Genomic DNA, 19,252 nt, shown 5'->3' with positions numbered 1-19,252 from the left:
GAAGAAGAGAGAGAAATTGAAGATAAAATACAGAGTAGGAATGACAAGAGTAGTCAATCTGCTAGAGAAGAGAAGATACAATGAGATCAGTTATGCAGGTGAAGGAATTTGCCTTAGAAAGAAGCAGGGCAATGTATTCAAGTAAGACAGGGGTGAAGGAGACAAATGATATGAGATGAGGAGGAGGGAAAGAGAGTTATTAGCAAACAGCTTCAATTTTTTTTTCAATAAAATATAGTCAAGTTTCTCAGCTGAGAGAGCATTGGGTGAGAGTGAGAAGTAGCGTTAGGTTTTTGAGGAAGGATGAAAAAGAAGAACCTCTGTGTAGAATATATAGAGAGGTATACAATGTGGGAGGTATACAGGCAATGAAGGTCTAGTTGAGGTTGCATAGCATCAATTTGGAATGGATGCAGTTATTAAAACAATGGCATGATTTTCTCCACCTAACTTCAATAGCATACATGTAGGAGTGAAAGCAATTGTAAACCTTAAAATTTCTTAGACTTATAAATGTTGGAAATTTCACCATTGGGAAATTTCATACTTGAAAAATTTCCTATTGAGAGTGGGAACTCTATTGGAATGTGAACCCCATTGGCATGGGAGGTTCCTCCTCCTCCCTTCTTAAGATTACTTTAGGACAGAAACCTTTTGCTGAACAATGGAAAGGGCTTTGACCTATGCTTAAGCATAGAACAGGAAGTTCTTTGAGTCATGATTGATTTTAGAATTGATACAATGGAGATACTTGGAATGACAGAACCAGGTCTTGGAAATTGCAATCTCCACCCTACTCAGTCCTAACAGGATTTGGGAAGGGCTGCAGCATAGATCAAAATTTAATTATTCCAATCTCTACCCTACTCAGGGTAACAGGATTTAGGAAGGGCTGTAGCAAAAGATCAAGATTTAATTATTTGAGAATATGACCTTCAACAGACATGTGCAAAGCCACAGACCTCTGGGCGGTCCTGGGTTAAGCTAGAGCCACCATTGGCACAGGGAAAATGATGGACAGTGATTGGTAGATGTGAGAACTGAGGGGAGGGAACTTGGATGGTTTCCTTAAAGATAGAGGGGTCTGAGGACTGAGGGGTTGGTTGGAGAGTTTTGGCTCTGAGTGGTTGGAGAGGTGCTCTGAGAAGCTTGCTCTGAAGGAAGCTGGAGGTGGGGGCCCTGAGACTATTTCTCCATTTTGGTCACGTGAGTAATAGGGACTGATCTCCTTTCTTTGCCCCAGCTATCTAAGGGCTTGGGCCTTTTGGCCCAGCCTAAACAGAAGGGGTATTTAAGCCCTATTCCCTTCTCTCCCCTTTCTCTCTCCCTTTCTCTCTCTATCTCTAATTCCTTTCTTCCTCCTGTTTGTAATTAAACTCTATAAAAGGTTGACGGCTGACTTGAGTTTTCATTTAGGAATTACATAGCTGAATTCCTTAGCGACCTTAAATTAATATATATCAGTCTTTTAAAGTGATTTCCTTGTCACACAATGGATGTTTGAAGTGACCCACGGCTGAATGAAGCCTGGTGGAATACAACTGGTGATATAGGAGAGTCAGGGATTCTAGAAAAGGAAAGTGTGGAGTTGACTGGTTCACCAAGGGGTCGTCAAGATGAGGGAAGAAGAGAAAGATAATGCAAGGGTGATGACCTGGAAAAACAAAACAAAACTGAGGGATAGAAGTCACAGTGAAGATGAAGAATAGGGTTTGTCATGAGAAAGCAGAGGGCATTGTGATTCATATGCATACATATATGTGTACATACGTGTATACATATAATGGAATTTCAGAATTCTTCAACATGAACATGATACATTTGTGTGTGATGGCAAGGTCAAAAATATGACTTCTGTGATTGGCTGAGGTGGGATGGAAGAGTAAGTCTCCGGAAATGAGTAAGCTGAGAAACTAAGAAATTAAAGTGTGTGAAGGAGTACTAATAGATCTGTTAAAGTCCACTAATATGAGAACAGAAGATGTACAGGAAAGATTATGAGCCAGGTACTTTAGAGATCTTGCAGACAACAGTATCCAGGATTTTGATTGGTGGAAGATGAGGTCTGTTTAAACCTTCAAAGAAGAGAGATTACATAGTGAAGAGGAGAGAAGGAAAACCTAGAAACGGAGATAGAGAGCAAGGTAACTTCTCTCTGACCATTTAACCAGTGAGCTGAGGGGAATGAGTAAAAATGTAGCCAGTGCTGGATAGGATGAGCAGAGAGCCAGGTCTCAGTGATAGCCAGAAGATGGAAGGGGTAGGAAAGGAAAAGATTTAAGATGAGAGAAAATTTTATAGCCTATCAAACATGCATTTCAGAAGGCACAATGGAAGGAATGGGTAGCATTTAGGTGGGACTTTGGAATGAATGGGTTGAGAGGAAAGAGAATAAGGAATCAGTATTAGGGATGATGTAAAAGGTTTGGATAATGACTTACAATGGATATGTGTGAATATGGCAATAGCCAGATGTGAATTCCTTAATCATGAAGTGAAAGGAATCTTTCTACTTTCCAGCAGAGACTGGAAATTAGGCAGGAGATATGAGCAGCAGGAGACACAAGCAGCACAAGTCAGAGGGCACAGTCAGATGAAGACATCTTGATTCTCCTTTCCTTTCTAGAAGCTTCTACCCCCTCCTGCGGCTGGAGATCAGACAAGAGATGGGAGCTACAAAATGGAAAGCATCTTCTCTTCATGGAAACGCAGACAGCATGAGATGAAAGGCAATCAAACAGCAAAACCACAGATGGAAAATACATCGCCTTTCCTCTTCTTGCAGGAGACACTGACAGCAAGAGCTAGACACCTCTTCCCTCAAGTGTTTGGAGACCAGGTGGAAGATGATGGTATAGCAGCAGAGAGTCGAAATTCACTTTCTAACCTTGTTATATACTATTAACCTTCCTAAGCTCTACTGTCTAGCTAAATTAATTTTCTCTTTGTTCCTCAAACATAGCACTCCATTATCTACCTCCATGTCTTTGCACTGGCCAGCCCTTATCCCTGGCATAATAGTAGGTACTTAAAAATTTTAAAAACAAAACAAAACAAAAAAACCTTACCTTCTGCCTTAGAATCAATACTAGGTATCAGTTCCAAGGCAGAAAAAAACTATAAAGTCTAAGCCAGTGATGGCAAACTTTTTTGAGGCCAAGTACCCAAACTACTGTATGTGAGCCCCTCCCCCGCACCTTACTCCAGACAGGGGAGGGAGGAAGCACTCCCATTGGGCTGCTGGGCAGTGGGGAGGGTCATGTGAGAAATGACCTCAAGTAAGAGGGGTAAAGGGAGCAGTCCCATCTAGCACAGGTGTCATAGCATGGGTCTAGGCAATTGGGATTAAGTGAGTTGTCCAAAGTCACACAGCTAAGAGGAGCATCTAAGGCTAGATTTGAACCCGGGATATCCTACTTCTGGGCCTGGCTCTCTATCCATTGAGCCACTTAGCTTTCCCAAAACATAGCAGGTGCTTAAAAAAGGTTTACTCATTACTGATTATAGATATTCCCCCTTCACCTCTGACTCAGAGAATCTTTTATTCCTTCAAGAAGTGAATTTATGCTCAAACCCAATGTCCTACTTCCCTTCTCCTCTATGCTTATATAGAGATGTATTCAAATACTTGGGGAAAATAGAGGGAGAAAATCTAGAGGGTTTTTGGTCCTTCAAAATATAATTTATTAAATGACTTGCTCATCTGAAGCACTACCATCCATGTGAAACCTTTTCTAATGGTCTTAATTGCTTGTGTCCTTCCCCACTAACAACTCACCAAGTACATGACAATTTGATGCAATGGCCAAAAGAATAGGAAACCCTTTCTCCCCCTGATTAGAAGACAGAAAAAGCCAGGGCAACAAAAGAATTCTGTGTTTTATAAAGAGAATCAACAAATTCATGTTTTCTAAAGATTAGTAAGCTCTACATCTTTTCATGTAAGAGACACACCTTTTAAACTGGAGCGGCTAGAAGGTCTCCCTACGTTATTCCTCTGGTGCTTGGTTGACATACGTTTCATCTGTCGGGGTGTGCTGGGAGGAGAGGTGCCATAAAGGTTTTCGGTATTTGTTTCATCTGAAAACTCTTCTGCATCAGATTCAGAGCTTCTGCAAGCAATATCTCCCAGCTTGCACTCCTGTCTAAGGAAGAAAGGGGAAAAGAGTAATGTAAAATTTTAGTTTAAAATGATTTGTTCAATTATAATTTTCAAATGCTCTTCCATTCCCATTTTTAACTTTTTGACAGTCTCCTTTCATCTTTCACAACAGTTTTCAATTCTAAAACATAGAGTCAAAAATTCAACTTCCTTCTGTTTTTAGCAATGACAAAATAAATATCTGTCAGGCACATAAAGCTGAGGTGATTCCACATAAGGCTTATACACCAAAAGCTATAGAATTTTTTCATCAAATTTTTTAAAACAAACAAAAAAAGAGCTCTTAAGTTAAATAATATATAAATAGCTTGGAACTCATATGTAACAAAAAATGTAAAAAGATTTTAAAGTTACATAATATAAATCGAAACTAAAAACATAGTGAACTAGTGTCAAACCTAATCAATGAGACAAGTACTATCCTATCTTAGCATTTCAAAGTAGTTCTTACTTTTCCTGAAAAACAAATCCAGAACAAAAATTTAAAACTATTTGCAGAGTTAACATAGTAGGTAGCAAAAAAAAAAGAAAAGAAAAGAAAATATATTTATAAATACTGTTCTACTTCCCTTCTTGTACGTTTTTACATATGGTTGTATTCAAATACTTAGGCAACATAAAAAAATTTTGTCTTTCAAAACAATTTCAAAACATAAAAAAGTTTTGTCTTTCAAAACATAATTTCAAAAGCCTCGTTCAAGGTTACATACTAGTAAGTGACAAAGAAAGGATCCAAAGCAAGGCCTCTGGCCTCCCAACCTCAATCCAAAGTTTTTTCCACTGCTCCATTAAGTCTTCTTTTTTTTTTTTAAATCTCTACCTTCCATCTTAGAATCAATACTGTGTGCTGGTTCCAAGGCAGAAGAACATTAAGAGCTAGACAATTGGGGTTAAATGGCCTGCCCAGGATTGCACAGCTAGGAAGTCTGAGATCACATTTAAACTCAGGACCTCCTGTTCCAAGCCTGGCTCTCAATTCATACTCACAGAGCACAACTCCTCCAAATCCTCTCATCCTATGCAATGATTTTTTCCTGTCTATATAAATTCTCTATAGTAAATTCACCTTAACTACCAATGGTTTTCCTTTGATTGTTTTCATGGAGAAGAGGAAATAGTTGAATATTCTTCAAGTTATTAAATTAAATTTGACATATTTTTAAACCTTTCCTTCCATCTTAGAATCAATACTTTGTATTGGTTCCAATGAAGGAGAGCAGTAAGGGCTAGGCAATGGGGGTTAAGTGACTTGCCCAGGTCACACAACTAGGAAGTATGTAAAGCCAGATTTAAACCTAGGACCTCCCATCTCTAGGCCTGGTTCTCAATTCAATGAACCACCCAGCTGCCCCCAAATTTGACATATATTAACCAGCAATCCTGTTCTAGACAATGAAAAGACAAATATAAAGCATTCTCTGCTCTTAAGTCCTTTTAAGTAGAAGGAAGAAGACCTGAGCATTTTTATAAGCATGCACAAAGTAGTCGGGAGAAAAGGGAAGAATGAAGATGAACTGAAGACTGAAGTACAAGCTCCTAAAAAGTAGGGTTTAAAGTAGACACGAGTAAAGAAGTTAGACTCAATAAGAAGAGCCAGCTCTTCCTCAGAGATTGAAGCAAATAACAAAAGGGTAGGTAAAGGGCATTGAGAAATTATGAGTCATGAAATAGGAGATAATGGATTTCATAGTGGATGGTCTCAATTTTCTCAGGAAGGTGGGAAGCAAGAAAAATTGGGATGAAGGTGTACTCAATGTCACTGTTAAATGGTAAGTTTTGATTAGCAGAAAAACAGGGTCAAGAAAAGGGGAAAAGGATGAATATGTAAGGGAATTAACTAAAGGATCAAAATTGATATGAGAAGAGAAATGAATTAATATACTAAATAGATCTCTGAATATTAATTATGTGAAATTAGCAGCAGCTGTTTAAAAAAAGTAGTAAAGACCCAATAAATGCTCATTTTTATAATTTCTGAAAAGATTTATATGATTGATTAAGAAGGATAAAAAAAACTGATCCCATTAGAAAATAATGAAAAGAGGAATGAACAACATGGTAGTTATAGGCATTGGTAAATCTTAAAATGCACTAAAAATACACATCAAAAAGCATTTATTAAATGACTAGAATATTCTAGGTGCAAAGGATACAAAGACAAAATTGAAAATCCCTTCCCTGAAGGAGCTTGCATTTCATTGAAGGAGATTAATATGGACACAGATAAATTACAGGTTATATTCAACATCTTACTGTGGCTGGAAGCTAGTAAAATTTAACCTGGGCTTAAGACTTCTAGAACCAACTTTCTTTCTCTCTCTCTCTCACACACACACACACAGAGGATAATTAATAACTAGGGAGACTAGGAAAAGTGTTTTGTTGAAGCTCATTTTTGACTGAAATTTAGGAATTTAAGAGGTAGAAATGAGGAGATGCATTCCGCCCATAAAGAATAATTTAAGAACAGAGACAGAAAGTTAGACATAAGCAACAAGAAGGTCTGCTTGTGTAGTCCATACAGAAGGGTCACATTTTATGATAGACTGGAGTAAGAGAAGAATATGGAGAATGTCAACTAGAGGCATAGAATAGAAGACAATTCATTGTGAAGAGTCTCTTTTTTTTTCCAGTAAAATGCAAAAGTAAGGTCCTTTCTAAGTATGAGAACTGTGTTGTATGATTAAATAGCATGTTAGTGAGGTTCCAGGGTCTTCTGCAGAAATAAGTAAGACTATAAGAAATATCTGAAGAGGCTTATAAGAAATTATGTAAAATCGAACACATTACATTTATATGTTTGTCATCTCAAAGTATTTTAGTATAACTGATATAGACCTGGCACTAATCATTCTTTTTCACAATATTCGATATCTATGTTAACATTTTCAAGTAAGCATTTTACCACCTTAGCTCTTTTTATATGAAATCTAGAAGATTTGTGATTGTTTGGATGAAATGATGTAATTAGTTCTGAACTTTATATTTATTTTCCTACATATATTCTTTGTGAATAAATGTTTTCACTATATACGGCAAATTTTGTACTTATGTTTTAAAAAATACCTTACCTTTATTTTTTATTCTGAACTCCTGTAATACTTATAGAATATCTCAATGAAGATTGTTAAATAATATAAAGAAGTCTATCTTGATATTCTGGATAAGGAATAATAACTTGTATTTAGCAACTGTCTAATAAAGTTGAAACAACTTCTCTCTCCACCAATGATATTTCAGTATTTCTATCTTTCCAAATTTCCCCCTCCAACATGGACTTCCCATTTTTTGAGTATCTTTACCAATTTGGGTAGAGTGTGAGATGAAACCTCAGGGTTTGTTTTAATATCAATTTCTCTATTAGTGATTTGGAGCATGTTTCAAAATGATCACTTATAGTTTGCAATTCTTTTGAAAATTATTCAAATTATGACCATTTATTTCATGGGGAATGTCTTTTGCAGATATATATTTGTATCACTTTCCTACATACTTTTATCAGTGATATTTGATGCGAATATTTTCTCCATGCTGCTATTTCTCTCTTAATTCTGTATTGATTTTATTTTTGCAATGGTTATTAAATCATGTAATTGGGACCAGCTATGACCACAGGCCACCATGAGAAACTTCATATGCCCTGTCTAGTGTAAGGATAATTTTAGTGTTTTGACTTAAAATCTAAATAAGTGGTCGCCATGGGAAATTCCCAATTATGAAAATACCCAAGTCAGCTGGGAATTATGGAGATTTTAATTAATATAGAGAGAAGGAATTAAGGTAAGGAGAGACAGAGACAGAGACAGAGAAAGACAGAGAGACAGAGAAAGGGAGGGAGAGAGAATATAAACTGCTCTGGCTCAGCCAAGAAATAGTTAAAGGCCTTGGCCAAAGTGGCCTCCCTGAGCCTAAGGGAAAGAGGAGTCAGTCTTATTACTCACCAGGAGATTGTCTCCAAGCTGGGTTCCAGTCCTCCACTGAAAACTATTTCCTGAACTCAATTCCAAACTCAAATAGCCTCCTGACTTTTTACCCCTTCCTTTTAAAGAAATTTTCTCTTATGTCACATCCCCTAAATTTTGTCTACCAATCACAGTAGATGTTTTTTTTCCAGGACTGCCCATTCTTAGTTTTCACCACTCTAACTTCTCTGGTTAGATTATATCTTCTGAGTACTTCACACCTTTGTTAAGCTTGCCTTTTTTTAAGTTACTTGACCTTTTTGTGATTAATTTAACCTTTACAGGTACTTAACACCTTTTTGTATTAGATCTAAAAATAGACTTAGCTTAATGTTCTAGTTTTACTATAAGGTATGAGTTAGGGACTTTTCATTGTTCAATCAGGAGTTTACAACTTTATCTTCCCCTAAGGCACTGTCTGAGTAGGGTGGAGTAATTTTAAAAGTTCCCAATACATTCCTGATTCTTGTTAGACCAAGTATCTCCATTGTTACAATAAGGGAATAGCTAAACCAAATCTTCTAAAGGAGAATCTGAGTAGTTTTTAAGATTCATACTAGCCCACCAATGGGAACCCTGACCATATATCAGCAGCACTACCTGCCACCAATGAGGGAAACAACAACAGACCTTTTCCCTTCTCCAACCCAACCCAACCCAACCCAACCCAACCCAACCCTCACCACCCATTTCTGATTAGAAATAAGATTACTGTCAGCTGAATGCTGCCCTATGAATCCCTCACCCTTTTACTGAACTCCAAGTCCAACATTTTTCCAAGATACCATATTAGTTAGGTTAACATCTATTGCTTCTAACAGTGATATTTTTAAAAATTCACTTAATAATTAAAATGTGCATAATTTAGTTGGGAAAAAAAGTCAAGAAGTACTGTGATATAATGGAATGGAGTCAAAGGACCTGGGTTCAAAGTCTGAATCTGACCATTTAATATTTTATGATTGATCAAGTCTCATTCCTTTACTTGGTCCCAGTTTCCTCATTTGTAAAATGTTGACTAAATGTTAAGGTTCCTTTTCACTTGAAATCCTCTGAACTAGAAATGCCAGATCTACAAAGCCCTTGCAAGTCAACTGACTGATATCTGGGGCAAGGCTGCCCTCCTAACAAGTAGATCTTAATGCTTCATCCAACTGTAATGTAAAGGAGGTGTAAACTGCAAAGAATACTGCACAAGCAGTCGGGAGACCTGGCTCTGCATCTAAATTCTGCTTCTTATGAGCACTATGACCTTGAGCAAATCAATTTCCTCTCTAGGCCTCAATTTGTTCATTTATAAATGAAAAAAATCTTAATTGTCTCTTCCAAATCTAAATGTAACTAAATCCTAAGTGACTAGGTCCTTTCAATAGTTCATTCATTCTTCACTTTCACTCCATTTTGTAAACCTCAAAATTCCTTAGACTTATAAATGTTGGAAATTTCACCATTGGGATATTTCATACTTGGAAAATTTCTTACTGATAGTCTATTGGAATGGGAACCCCATTGGCATGGGAGGTTCCTTCTCTTCCCTTCTTAAGATTACTTTAGGACAGAAACCTTTTGCTGAACAATGGAAAGGACTTTGACCTATGCTTAAGCATAGAACAGGAATTTCTTTGAGTCATGATTGATTTTAGAATTGATACAATGGAGATACTTAGAATCAATCTCCACCCTATTCAGTCCTAACAGGATTGAGTAAGGGCTGCAGCCTAGATCAAAATTTAATTATTCCAATCTCTACCCTACTCAGGTTAACAGGATTTAGAAAGGGCTGTAGCAAAGGAGCAAAGATTTAATCATTTGAAAATATGACCTTCAACAGACATGTGCAAAGCCTCTGGGCGGTCCTGGGTTAAGCTAGAGCCTCCACTGGCACAGGGAAATTGATGGACAGTGATTGGTAGATGTGAGAACTGAGGGGAGGCAACTTGGATGGTTTCCTTAAAGATCAGGGGGGTCTGGAGACTCGTGGGGGTTGAGGAGTTGATCGGAGTGGTGGCAGTGTACTCTGAGAAGCTTGCTCTGAAGGAAGCTGAAGGTGGGGGCCCTGAGACTGTTTCTCCATTTTGGTCACGTGAGTAATAGGGACTGATCTCCTTTCTTTGCCTCAGCTATCTAAGGGCTTGGGCCTTTTGGCCCAGCCTAAACAGAAGGGGTATTTAAGCCCTATTCCTTTCTCTCCCTTTTTCTCTCTCTCTATCTCTAATTCCTTTCTTCCTCCTATTGTAATTAAACTCCATAAAAGATTGACTGCAAACTTGAGTTTTCATTTAGGAATTACATAGCTGAATTCCTTGGCGACCTTAAATTAATATATATCAGTCTTTTAAAGTGATTCCCTTGTAACAATTTAGACTAAAATGGTTATGAAGTGAACATAATTACATCTAAAATCACCAAGGTTACCTATCAAACAATTTAAAGTATCTGGTTAGTTTGTTATATTAAAAAAGACTCAAGGTTCACAATTTTTAAAATGGTTATGCTTTTCCTTTGACACTGTTGTGTGTAACACAGTAATTGTATCTCACATGATAGTATTGTATTTTTCTGTAAGGATTTTACTTATAGGTAAACTTTAAAATCTCAGAGAAAAAGGACAAGCAAAGAGGGATCATGAAAAGTTTCTTGCAGAAAGAAGGTAGGTCTTGAGCTGTGAGATTCTAGAAAATGAGAATTGATATTGCCTTTCTTTGTATCTTCTGGGTTCTTAATAAATGCTTACTGTTGATGACATGAGAGATGTCAATAGATGGAGGTAAATCAATAAAAGCATCTGGGCAATTTATTTTGATAAAATGCTGTGTCAGATAAAAAAAAGGATTTATTTCTTACAGTATGGAGTTGATAGTTATGATAACCTGTAAAATCTCTCTCTCCAAAGATTCTTAATCAAAATATTATAAAATGTGTTTTCAAACTTCACATCTGCATTGTGTTATTTCCAAATTTGTGATACTGTTCCAACTACCACAGTACTATGGAGCATATACGAAAACACTACTATATTGTATATATAAGGGACCAAAAAATTATCACCTTTTAAAATGGCCTTTGCAAGTCCTATAAGAAGCATACTACACTTAACACTAGAGACATTATTTGACTTTTAGAACCAAGTTTATGATAACAACAAAAAAAAGTGCTTTAATTTTCAGGTTATACTCACTGAGGAACAAGATGTGGGAAATCATGTTTAAAAACAAAGAGTAGGGGGCAGCTGGGTAGCTCAGTGGATTGAGAGCCAGGCCTAGAGACGGGAGGTCCTAGGGTTCAAATCTGGCCTCAGACACTTCCCAACTGTGTAACCCTGGGCAAGTCACTTGACCCCCATTGCCTAGCCCTTACCACTCTTCTGCTTTGGAGCCAATACACAGTATTGACTCCAAGATGGAAGGTAAGGGTTTAAAAAAAAATTTTTTTTTTTTAAAAATTAAAATAAAAACAAAGTATAGTAAAAATACAATTATGACTATAGAATATTAGAACTTGAAGGGAGTTTAGAGATAATATCCTCATTTGACAAATAAACTATAAAAATGATAGATTAGAATGACTTGCTCAAGCAATTAAATTATTCTTTTTAAAATGCTTTCATTATAATTTAACAAAATCCTCAAATACAAATAAGGAGAATATAGAATTAGTCTCCAGATAATACCCTCTCTCTCAAGGTAAACTATTTTATAAAACTTTGGGCTGGTAAAATAATAAAATGAATTTATAAAATAATGATATTATATTTGTTCTTTTTCCCCTTCTCATTTTCCACACTTGAAAATCATTGTTTCCTATGCTGTTTTTTCTTTTCTTTTAAAATGGTCAAAGTGTGCACTGTGTGGAATTCTTCAAAGAAAAATGTCAGTTATACAATTTGCAACAAAATAGACAAAATTGCTAAAACTGTAAAGGGACACCAGAGACAACAGATGGTACTAGAAGACCAAATAAATAATATCCTCTAAAACTTTTGGCAGTTCTTCATGTTCTCATCATAGAACTATTTCTATCTTCTACTGGAAAAAAAAAAGATCATCAGAAATGTGCTACCTCATTTTAAAAATTATCCTACCCAAGATTCTGGCCATTACTAGTTCTTTATCACTTCAATAACTATTAGAATATATTTAATATCACATACATTATCTGAACACTATGAGATTTAATTTTAAGAGATGTTTCTAAAACTTTCTTTGGACTATACACCACAGATCTACAACTGGAAGGGGTCTCAGAGGAAATGGAGGCGCAGGGAGACTAAATGATTTACTCAGATGGTGTTCCAGAGAGCTAGTGTTTGGGAAATATGTATCATTAAAAATTAGAAAGAGAATCTGAACACATCCTCTGAATCAGGGAGACTTAGGAGTTTAGGCACTAACCCCATGCACAGTGATTATGTGATAAATAGGGAAATCACTTAGCCTGTTCATGTTCTGCACAATGCTCTAAGATTTTAGGTTTCAGGAAAACGGATAGATCTACATCTATGTTCCTTTACCTGGAATTCCATGCATTTTCACTGGGTGACCTTCATTCCTGGAATGCTTTCCCTCCTCATGGTCTCCTCTGGAGTTCCCTCACTCTCTGGGCTCCAGCTAGAATCTACTCTTCTGCAGGAAGCCTCTTCCCAATCTCCCCTTAATACTGGACCTTCTCTCTGAGATTGCCTCCAGCTAATCTTGTCTCACTTTTGTCTGTCCCTGGAACAATTTTTTGCCCTTCTTTTGGATCCCCAATACTTAGCACAGTGTTAGGCCCACAGGAGAAGCTCAATAAATGCTCAATTCCTGGGAAGCTCCTTCTGTCACTTCAGTCTCTAACTCTCTAGCCCTGTGCACAAAGCCAGCATTCTTTCCACTATACTATGCTGCCTCCTTAGCTAACATTATAATCTCTTTTTCCACTGGATATTTTTTTTCTTCATCAACAATTCCCTTAATCCATTACATGAGAATATTCCTACTTTGTACAAATCATGTTTTAGAGGCAGTGTTATAGTGGAAAAGTATTTGACTTAAGACAGGTCACTTGAGCCAAAAGTCTCTATTCTGCCATTTGTTAGCCTATATGCCTGGACCTCAGTTCCTCAATTTCCCCATATATACCTACCTCACAAGATTGTTATTATTTCATAAACCTTAAAGCACTATCTAGTGGGGAATACAGAAAAGCCTATTAAAATAGCACTTGAGCTAAGGCTTGAAAAGTGACCTGGGGATTCCAAGAGTTAGATTTAAGGAGAGATGAAATTGAAGGCACAGGGGACACCTCGTGCCAAGGCAAGGAAGCAAGGCCTCAAATGTCATGTATCAGGAACAACAAGTAGCCTAATTTAACTGTCCTGTGGAGTGCCTGGGCACTGTCATGGACAATCAGTTGGAAAAAACAGGCTGGAGCTGTAACAGCCAAAGACATTTATAGTTTATCCTAGAAGCCAACAGCATTTTGTATTCACCTATTAACTCATTGCAGCTTCAGACAAAACTGTGAAGGCCCTAAAGACATAGACATAATACTGGGGATAGGGGTCCACTTAACACAATCAAGACGAGGTATAGATGTGCTAATTTGAATCACAACTAGAAAAAGCTGAATTTGTAAATAAAAGGCCACCTTCAGTGTCCAGTCCTACTTAGGGGCAAACATAGTTCCAGTTAAGATGACCTGTGACTGGTATTGCAACTATTTCTTTGTAGGGGGATGATCTGACAGGGCCAGGAGGAGAGGGTACATAACTTACACATCAAGTCTAAAGAAGATTATGATTCTCTGGCCAGATATGGTCAAATACAATTCATAGATCACAATGGTGTTTATCTACTCTAGCCATAATCTGGATGCTTAATTATTTCCCCCTAAGAATTCCTTTCTTTCCATGGTTCCATGGTTTATTTCCCTTCTGTGATCCTTCTTTGTAGTGCCCATGTTAAGTGAGTGTTGTATTTGGTTTGCAGGAATGAAGGGATAGATATCTTGTAAGTAAAGCATCTCAAAATCCTCTTCATATTTGGTTTAGATGGCTGCAGGTTCAAAAACTATTTGACAATACATTTTTCAGAATCCTGATATAAATGTCAGTATGAAATCCAAGTCAAATGGAAAGCAAAGGTACAAAAACATAATGGGGAAGGAAACATCAATGGGATTTAAATGAAATACTATGATCAAAGTAAGTTAAAGCTAATTGTTATTCTAGATTTTATCTTAAATACAACTCAAACAAATAGAAGTATCAGTGCTTTCCCTCTGACAACATCTCCAATTTCTCCTGTACATATATGTATATGCATGCATATATATATATACATATATATATATATATATATATATCATACATAGTTGTTTGCATGTTGTCTCCCTCATTACATTGTGAGTTTCTTGAGGACAGTTAGATCTACAGTGGAATTAGTCATACTCAAAAAACACTCTAGGCTCAGAGGAATCATCTTGAAAAGGGGTATAAAAGGCAAGAAATAATGAATAAGAACCTATGATAAGGTTTTAGGTGAAGAGAAGGGAAAAGGGAGGCAGAATGCATTGAGTACAGAGTCCTGGTATGAGCACACTCCTGTCTCCCAATCCTCTTCTTTATTTGATTCTCCGATAGATAAGTGGTCAAAAGTTATAAGCAGTTCATAAAAGAAGAATTGCAAAATATTCACAACCATATGACAAAATGTGCCAAACAATTAATGGCATGAAAAATGAAAAAACAACTGTGAGATTTTACTTCACATCCTGAAAATTGAGAAAGAGCTAAAAAAAATGCATATAAATTGCATTTTTCTTTTTTTACTTTTTAAATGTACTAACCAGTTCTGATGGGGGCGTTTTTGCTCTCTAAAACCACTTCTTGTTATATGAGATCCAGGATGGAGAGATGGGGAATACTTGGGATAATTCTGATCATGTTAAGATACGGAAGTCATCAATAAACACTTAAAATAAGGTTAAGAAGTCAAGAAAGAAAAAAGTATGAGAACAGAATGATGGTAAATACATAATTAATGGTCCTAACAGCAAATGGGATGAGAGACCTCATTTTGAATAGGATAAACCCATTCATAAAATGAAAGAAGATAGGAGAATGCATTAGAAAACAGAATGTGGAAATGTTAGCGTTTTTCAGGCCTAGATAAAGCTAACAACAACAACGAAAGGAAAAGGGAAAGAAGGAAGAAATTAGAAAACTGAATAGAATTTTTGAAAATTTAAATATGCTATATCTCTGGTAATCAAATAAAGCAATATATAACTATCCATATCTGCATATGCATGTACACACACATACATACACTCATTTCAGTGCACAATACCTCATAGTACCTTAATAACTAAACGATTTCTCTCAAAGCAAGGTGGGACCCTCTCTGTAACCTATAGTATTAGAAAGTTTTGTAAAACCCTGAGAATTTAATTGACTTTCTCAGAGCTACACAATTGGTATGTGTCAGAGGTAGGTCTTGAACCCAGGTCTTCCTAGCTATGAAAACATCTCTCTATTCATGATATCAAGCTACCTCTATATTTGCAATCCAAAATTATTTTACTGTTAATGCTATTGTATACAATGATTATTACTCAGCTAAATAGAAATGTTTTCGTGCATACTTCTAATCCCACCACAAATTTCTTTAAATCAGAGACTTCTTTTGCATTGAATAAATATTCTATAAAAATGTGAATATAACTTAATTTTTAACTTAGCTACCTAATGAAAAGGCATATCTTTTCTTTCTCTCTCTCCGGCACTTAGCGCAGTGTCTGTCAGCATAGTAGTCACTTAGTAAATATTTTTTTAATTTTAATTTTTAATTTCAAACATTGTTCCTTGGTTACAAAAATCATTTTATTTCCCTCCCTCCCCTCCCTTACCCTTCCCATAGCTGATGCACAGTTTAACTGGGTATCACCTGTATTCTTGATCAGAACCTTTTTCCATGTTGTTGGTATTTGCAATAGAATATTCATTTGAAGTCTATTTCCCTGTTGATATCCCCTTGGACCCATATCATTAAGCAGTAATTTAATGTTTTTACTCCCACAGTTTTTCCTCTGGATGTGGATAGTGTTTTTTCTCCTGTACCCCTCTGGGTTGTTCAGGATCGATGCATTACCACCAATGGAGGAGTCCATTACCTTCGATTATACCACAATGTATCAGTCTCTGTGTACAATGTTCTCCTGGTTCTGCTCCTCTCAATCTGCACCACTTCCTGAAGGTTGTTCCAGTCTCCATTGACTTTCTCCACTTTATTATTCATTTTAGCAGAATAGTATTCCATCACCAACATATACCACAATTTGTTCAGCCATTCCCCAATTGAAGGGCATCCCCTCATTTTCCAATTTTTGGCCACCACAAAGAGCACACCTATGAATATTTTTGTACATGTCTTTTTCCTTATTATCTGTTTGGGGTACAAGCCCAGCAATGCTATGGCTGGATCAAAGGGCAGGCAGTCTTTTAGCGCCCTTTGGGCATAGTTCCAAATTGCCCTCCACAATGGTTGGATCAGTTCACAACTCCACCAGCAATGCATTAATGTCCCCACTTTGCCACATCCCCTCCAGCATTCATTACTTTCCATAACTGTCATGTTAGCCAATCTGCTAGGTGTGAGGTGATACCTCAGAGTTGTTTTGATTTGCATCTTTCTGATTATCAGAGATTTAGAACACTTTTTCATGTGCTTATTAATAGTTTTGATTTTTTTAACTGAAAATTACCTATTCATGTCCCTTGCCCATTTATCAATTGGAGAATGGCTTGATTTTTTGTACAATTGGTTTAGCTTTTCATAAATTTCAGTAATTAGACCTTTGTTGGAGTTTTTTGTTATGAAGATTGTTTCCCAGTTTATTTCCCTTCTGATTTTGGTTACATTGGTTTTGCTTGTACAGAAACTTTTTATTTTGATGTAGTCAAAATTATTTATTTTACATTTTTGTGACTCTTTCTAAGTCTTGCTTGGTTTTAAAATTATTCCCTTCCCAAAGGTCTGACATATATACTATTCTGTGTTCACCTAATTTACTTATAGTTTCCTTCTTTATGTTCAGGTCATTCAGCCATTCTGAGTTTATCTTGGTGTAGAGTGTGGGGTGTTGATCCAAACCTAATCTCTCCAACACCGTCTTCCAATTTTCCTAGCAATTTTTATCAACTAGTGGATTTTTGTCTCAAAAGCTGGGGTCTTTAGATTTGTCATATACTGTTTTGCTGAGGTCCCTTACCCCAAGTCTATTCCACTGATCCTCCTTTCTGTCTTTTAGCCAGTACCATATTGTTTTGATGACCACTGCTTTATTGGATAGATTGAGATCTGGGATTGCAAGGTCGCCTTCCTTCGCATTTTTTTTTCATTATTTCCCTGGATATCCTTGATCTTTTGTTCTTCCAAATGAACTTTGTTATAGTTTTTTCTAATTCTGTAAAGAAGTTTTTTGGAAGTTTGATGGGTATGGCACTAAATAGATAAGTTTCGGTAGGATGGTCATTTTATTATGTTAGCTCGTCATACCTATGAGCAGTTTAATGATTTTCCAATTGCTCAGATCTAGTTTTAGTTGTATGGAGAGTGTTTTGTAGTTATGTTCATATAGTTCCTGTGTTTGTCTCGGCAGATAGATTCCAAAGTATTTTATATGGTCTAAGATGATTTTGAATGGGATCTCTTTCTATTTCCTGCTGCTGTGATGTGTTGGAGATATATAGAAATGCTGATGACTTATGTGGGTTTATTTTGTATCCTGCTACTTTGCTCAAGTTGTTGACTATTTCTACTAGCTTTTTAATTGATTCTCTAGGATTTTTTAAGTAGACCCATCATATCATTCGCAAAAAGTGATAGCTTGGTCTCCTCATTGCCAATTTTAATACCTTCAATTTCTTTTTCTTTAATTTCTACTGCTAGTGTTTCTAGTACAATGTTAAATAATGGTGGTGATAATGGGCATCCTTGTTTCACTCCTGAGCTTATTGGGAATGCATCTAGTTTATCCCCATTGCAGATGATGTTTGTTGATGGTTTTAGATATATACTGTTTATTATTTTTAGGAAAGACCCTTCTATTCCTATGCTTTCTAGTGTTTTTAATAGGAATGGGTGTTGTATTTTATCAAAGGCTTTTTCTGCATCTGCTGAGATAATCATGTGATTTTTGTTGGTTTGCTTGTTTTTATGGTCAATTATGTGGATGGTGATCCTAATACTGAACCATCCTTGCATTCCTGGTATAAATCCTACTTGATCATAGTGAATGACCCTCCTGATTACTTGCTGGAGTCTTTTTGTTAGTATCCTATTTAAGATTTTTGCATCTTTGTTCATTAGGGAGATTGGTCTGTAGTTTTCTTTCTCCATTTCTGACCTGCCTGGCTTTGGAATCAGTACCATATTTATGTCATAAAAGAAATTTGGTAAAACTCCCTCTTTGCTTATTATGTCAAATTGTTTGTATATTATAGGGATTAGCTGTTCATTTAATGTTTGATAGAATTCACTTGTGAATCCATCAGGCCCTGGGGATTTTTTTCTTAGGCAGTTCTTTGATGGCCTGTTGGATTTCTTTTTCTGATATGGGATTATTTAAGAATTCTATTTCTTCTTCTGTTAGTCTAGGCAATTTATATTTTTGTAAATATTTGTCCATATTGCCTAGATTGGCATACTTCTTGTCATATAATTGGGCAAAGTAGTTTTTAATGATTGCCTTAATTTCCTCTTCATTGGAGGTGAGGTCCCCCTTTTATCTATGATACTGTTAATTTGTTTTTCTTCTTTCCTTTTTTTAATTATATTGACCAGTACTTTGTCTATTTTGTCTGTTTTTTCAAAGTACCAGCTTCTAGTCTTATTTATTAGTTCGATAATTCTATCACTTTTGATTTTATTAATTTCTCCCTTAATTTTTAGATTCTTTAATTTGGTTTTCTTCTGGGGGGTTTTAATTTGTTTGCTTTCAAGTTTTTTGATTTGCATGTCCAATTCAATTATCTCTACCCTCCTAATTTGTTAATATATGCACTAAAGGATATGAATTTTCCTCTGAGTATTGCTTTGGCTGCATCCCATAAGGTTTGAAAGGATATTTCACCACTGTCATTTTCTTC

General features: G+C 36.3%; 1 protein-coding gene across 10 annotated transcripts in view; it reads right to left on the bottom strand.

The window, feature by feature from the left end:
- The window catches only part of MAP3K4 (mitogen-activated protein kinase kinase kinase 4), a 216,830-nt gene that overhangs the window by 119,047 nt on the left and 78,531 nt on the right, over positions 1-19,252 (bottom strand). For all 10 annotated transcript variants that reach the window (XM_056814361.1, XM_007484860.3, XM_007484859.3 and 7 more), the window contains exon 2: positions 3,955-4,145. In XM_056814361.1, coding sequence (XP_056670339.1) covers positions 3,955-4,024 — 70 coding nt within the window. In that variant the 5' untranslated portion in view covers positions 4,025-4,145. The remainder of the gene's footprint in view (positions 1-3,954; positions 4,146-19,252) is intronic.

This window comes from Monodelphis domestica, chromosome 2, assembly GCF_027887165.1.
Source record: "Monodelphis domestica isolate mMonDom1 chromosome 2, mMonDom1.pri, whole genome shotgun sequence".
Taxonomy (NCBI): Eukaryota; Metazoa; Chordata; class Mammalia; order Didelphimorphia; family Didelphidae; genus Monodelphis; species Monodelphis domestica.
The sequence above is the reverse complement of the archived record's forward strand: the minus strand, read 5'-3'. Positions and strand labels throughout refer to the sequence as shown.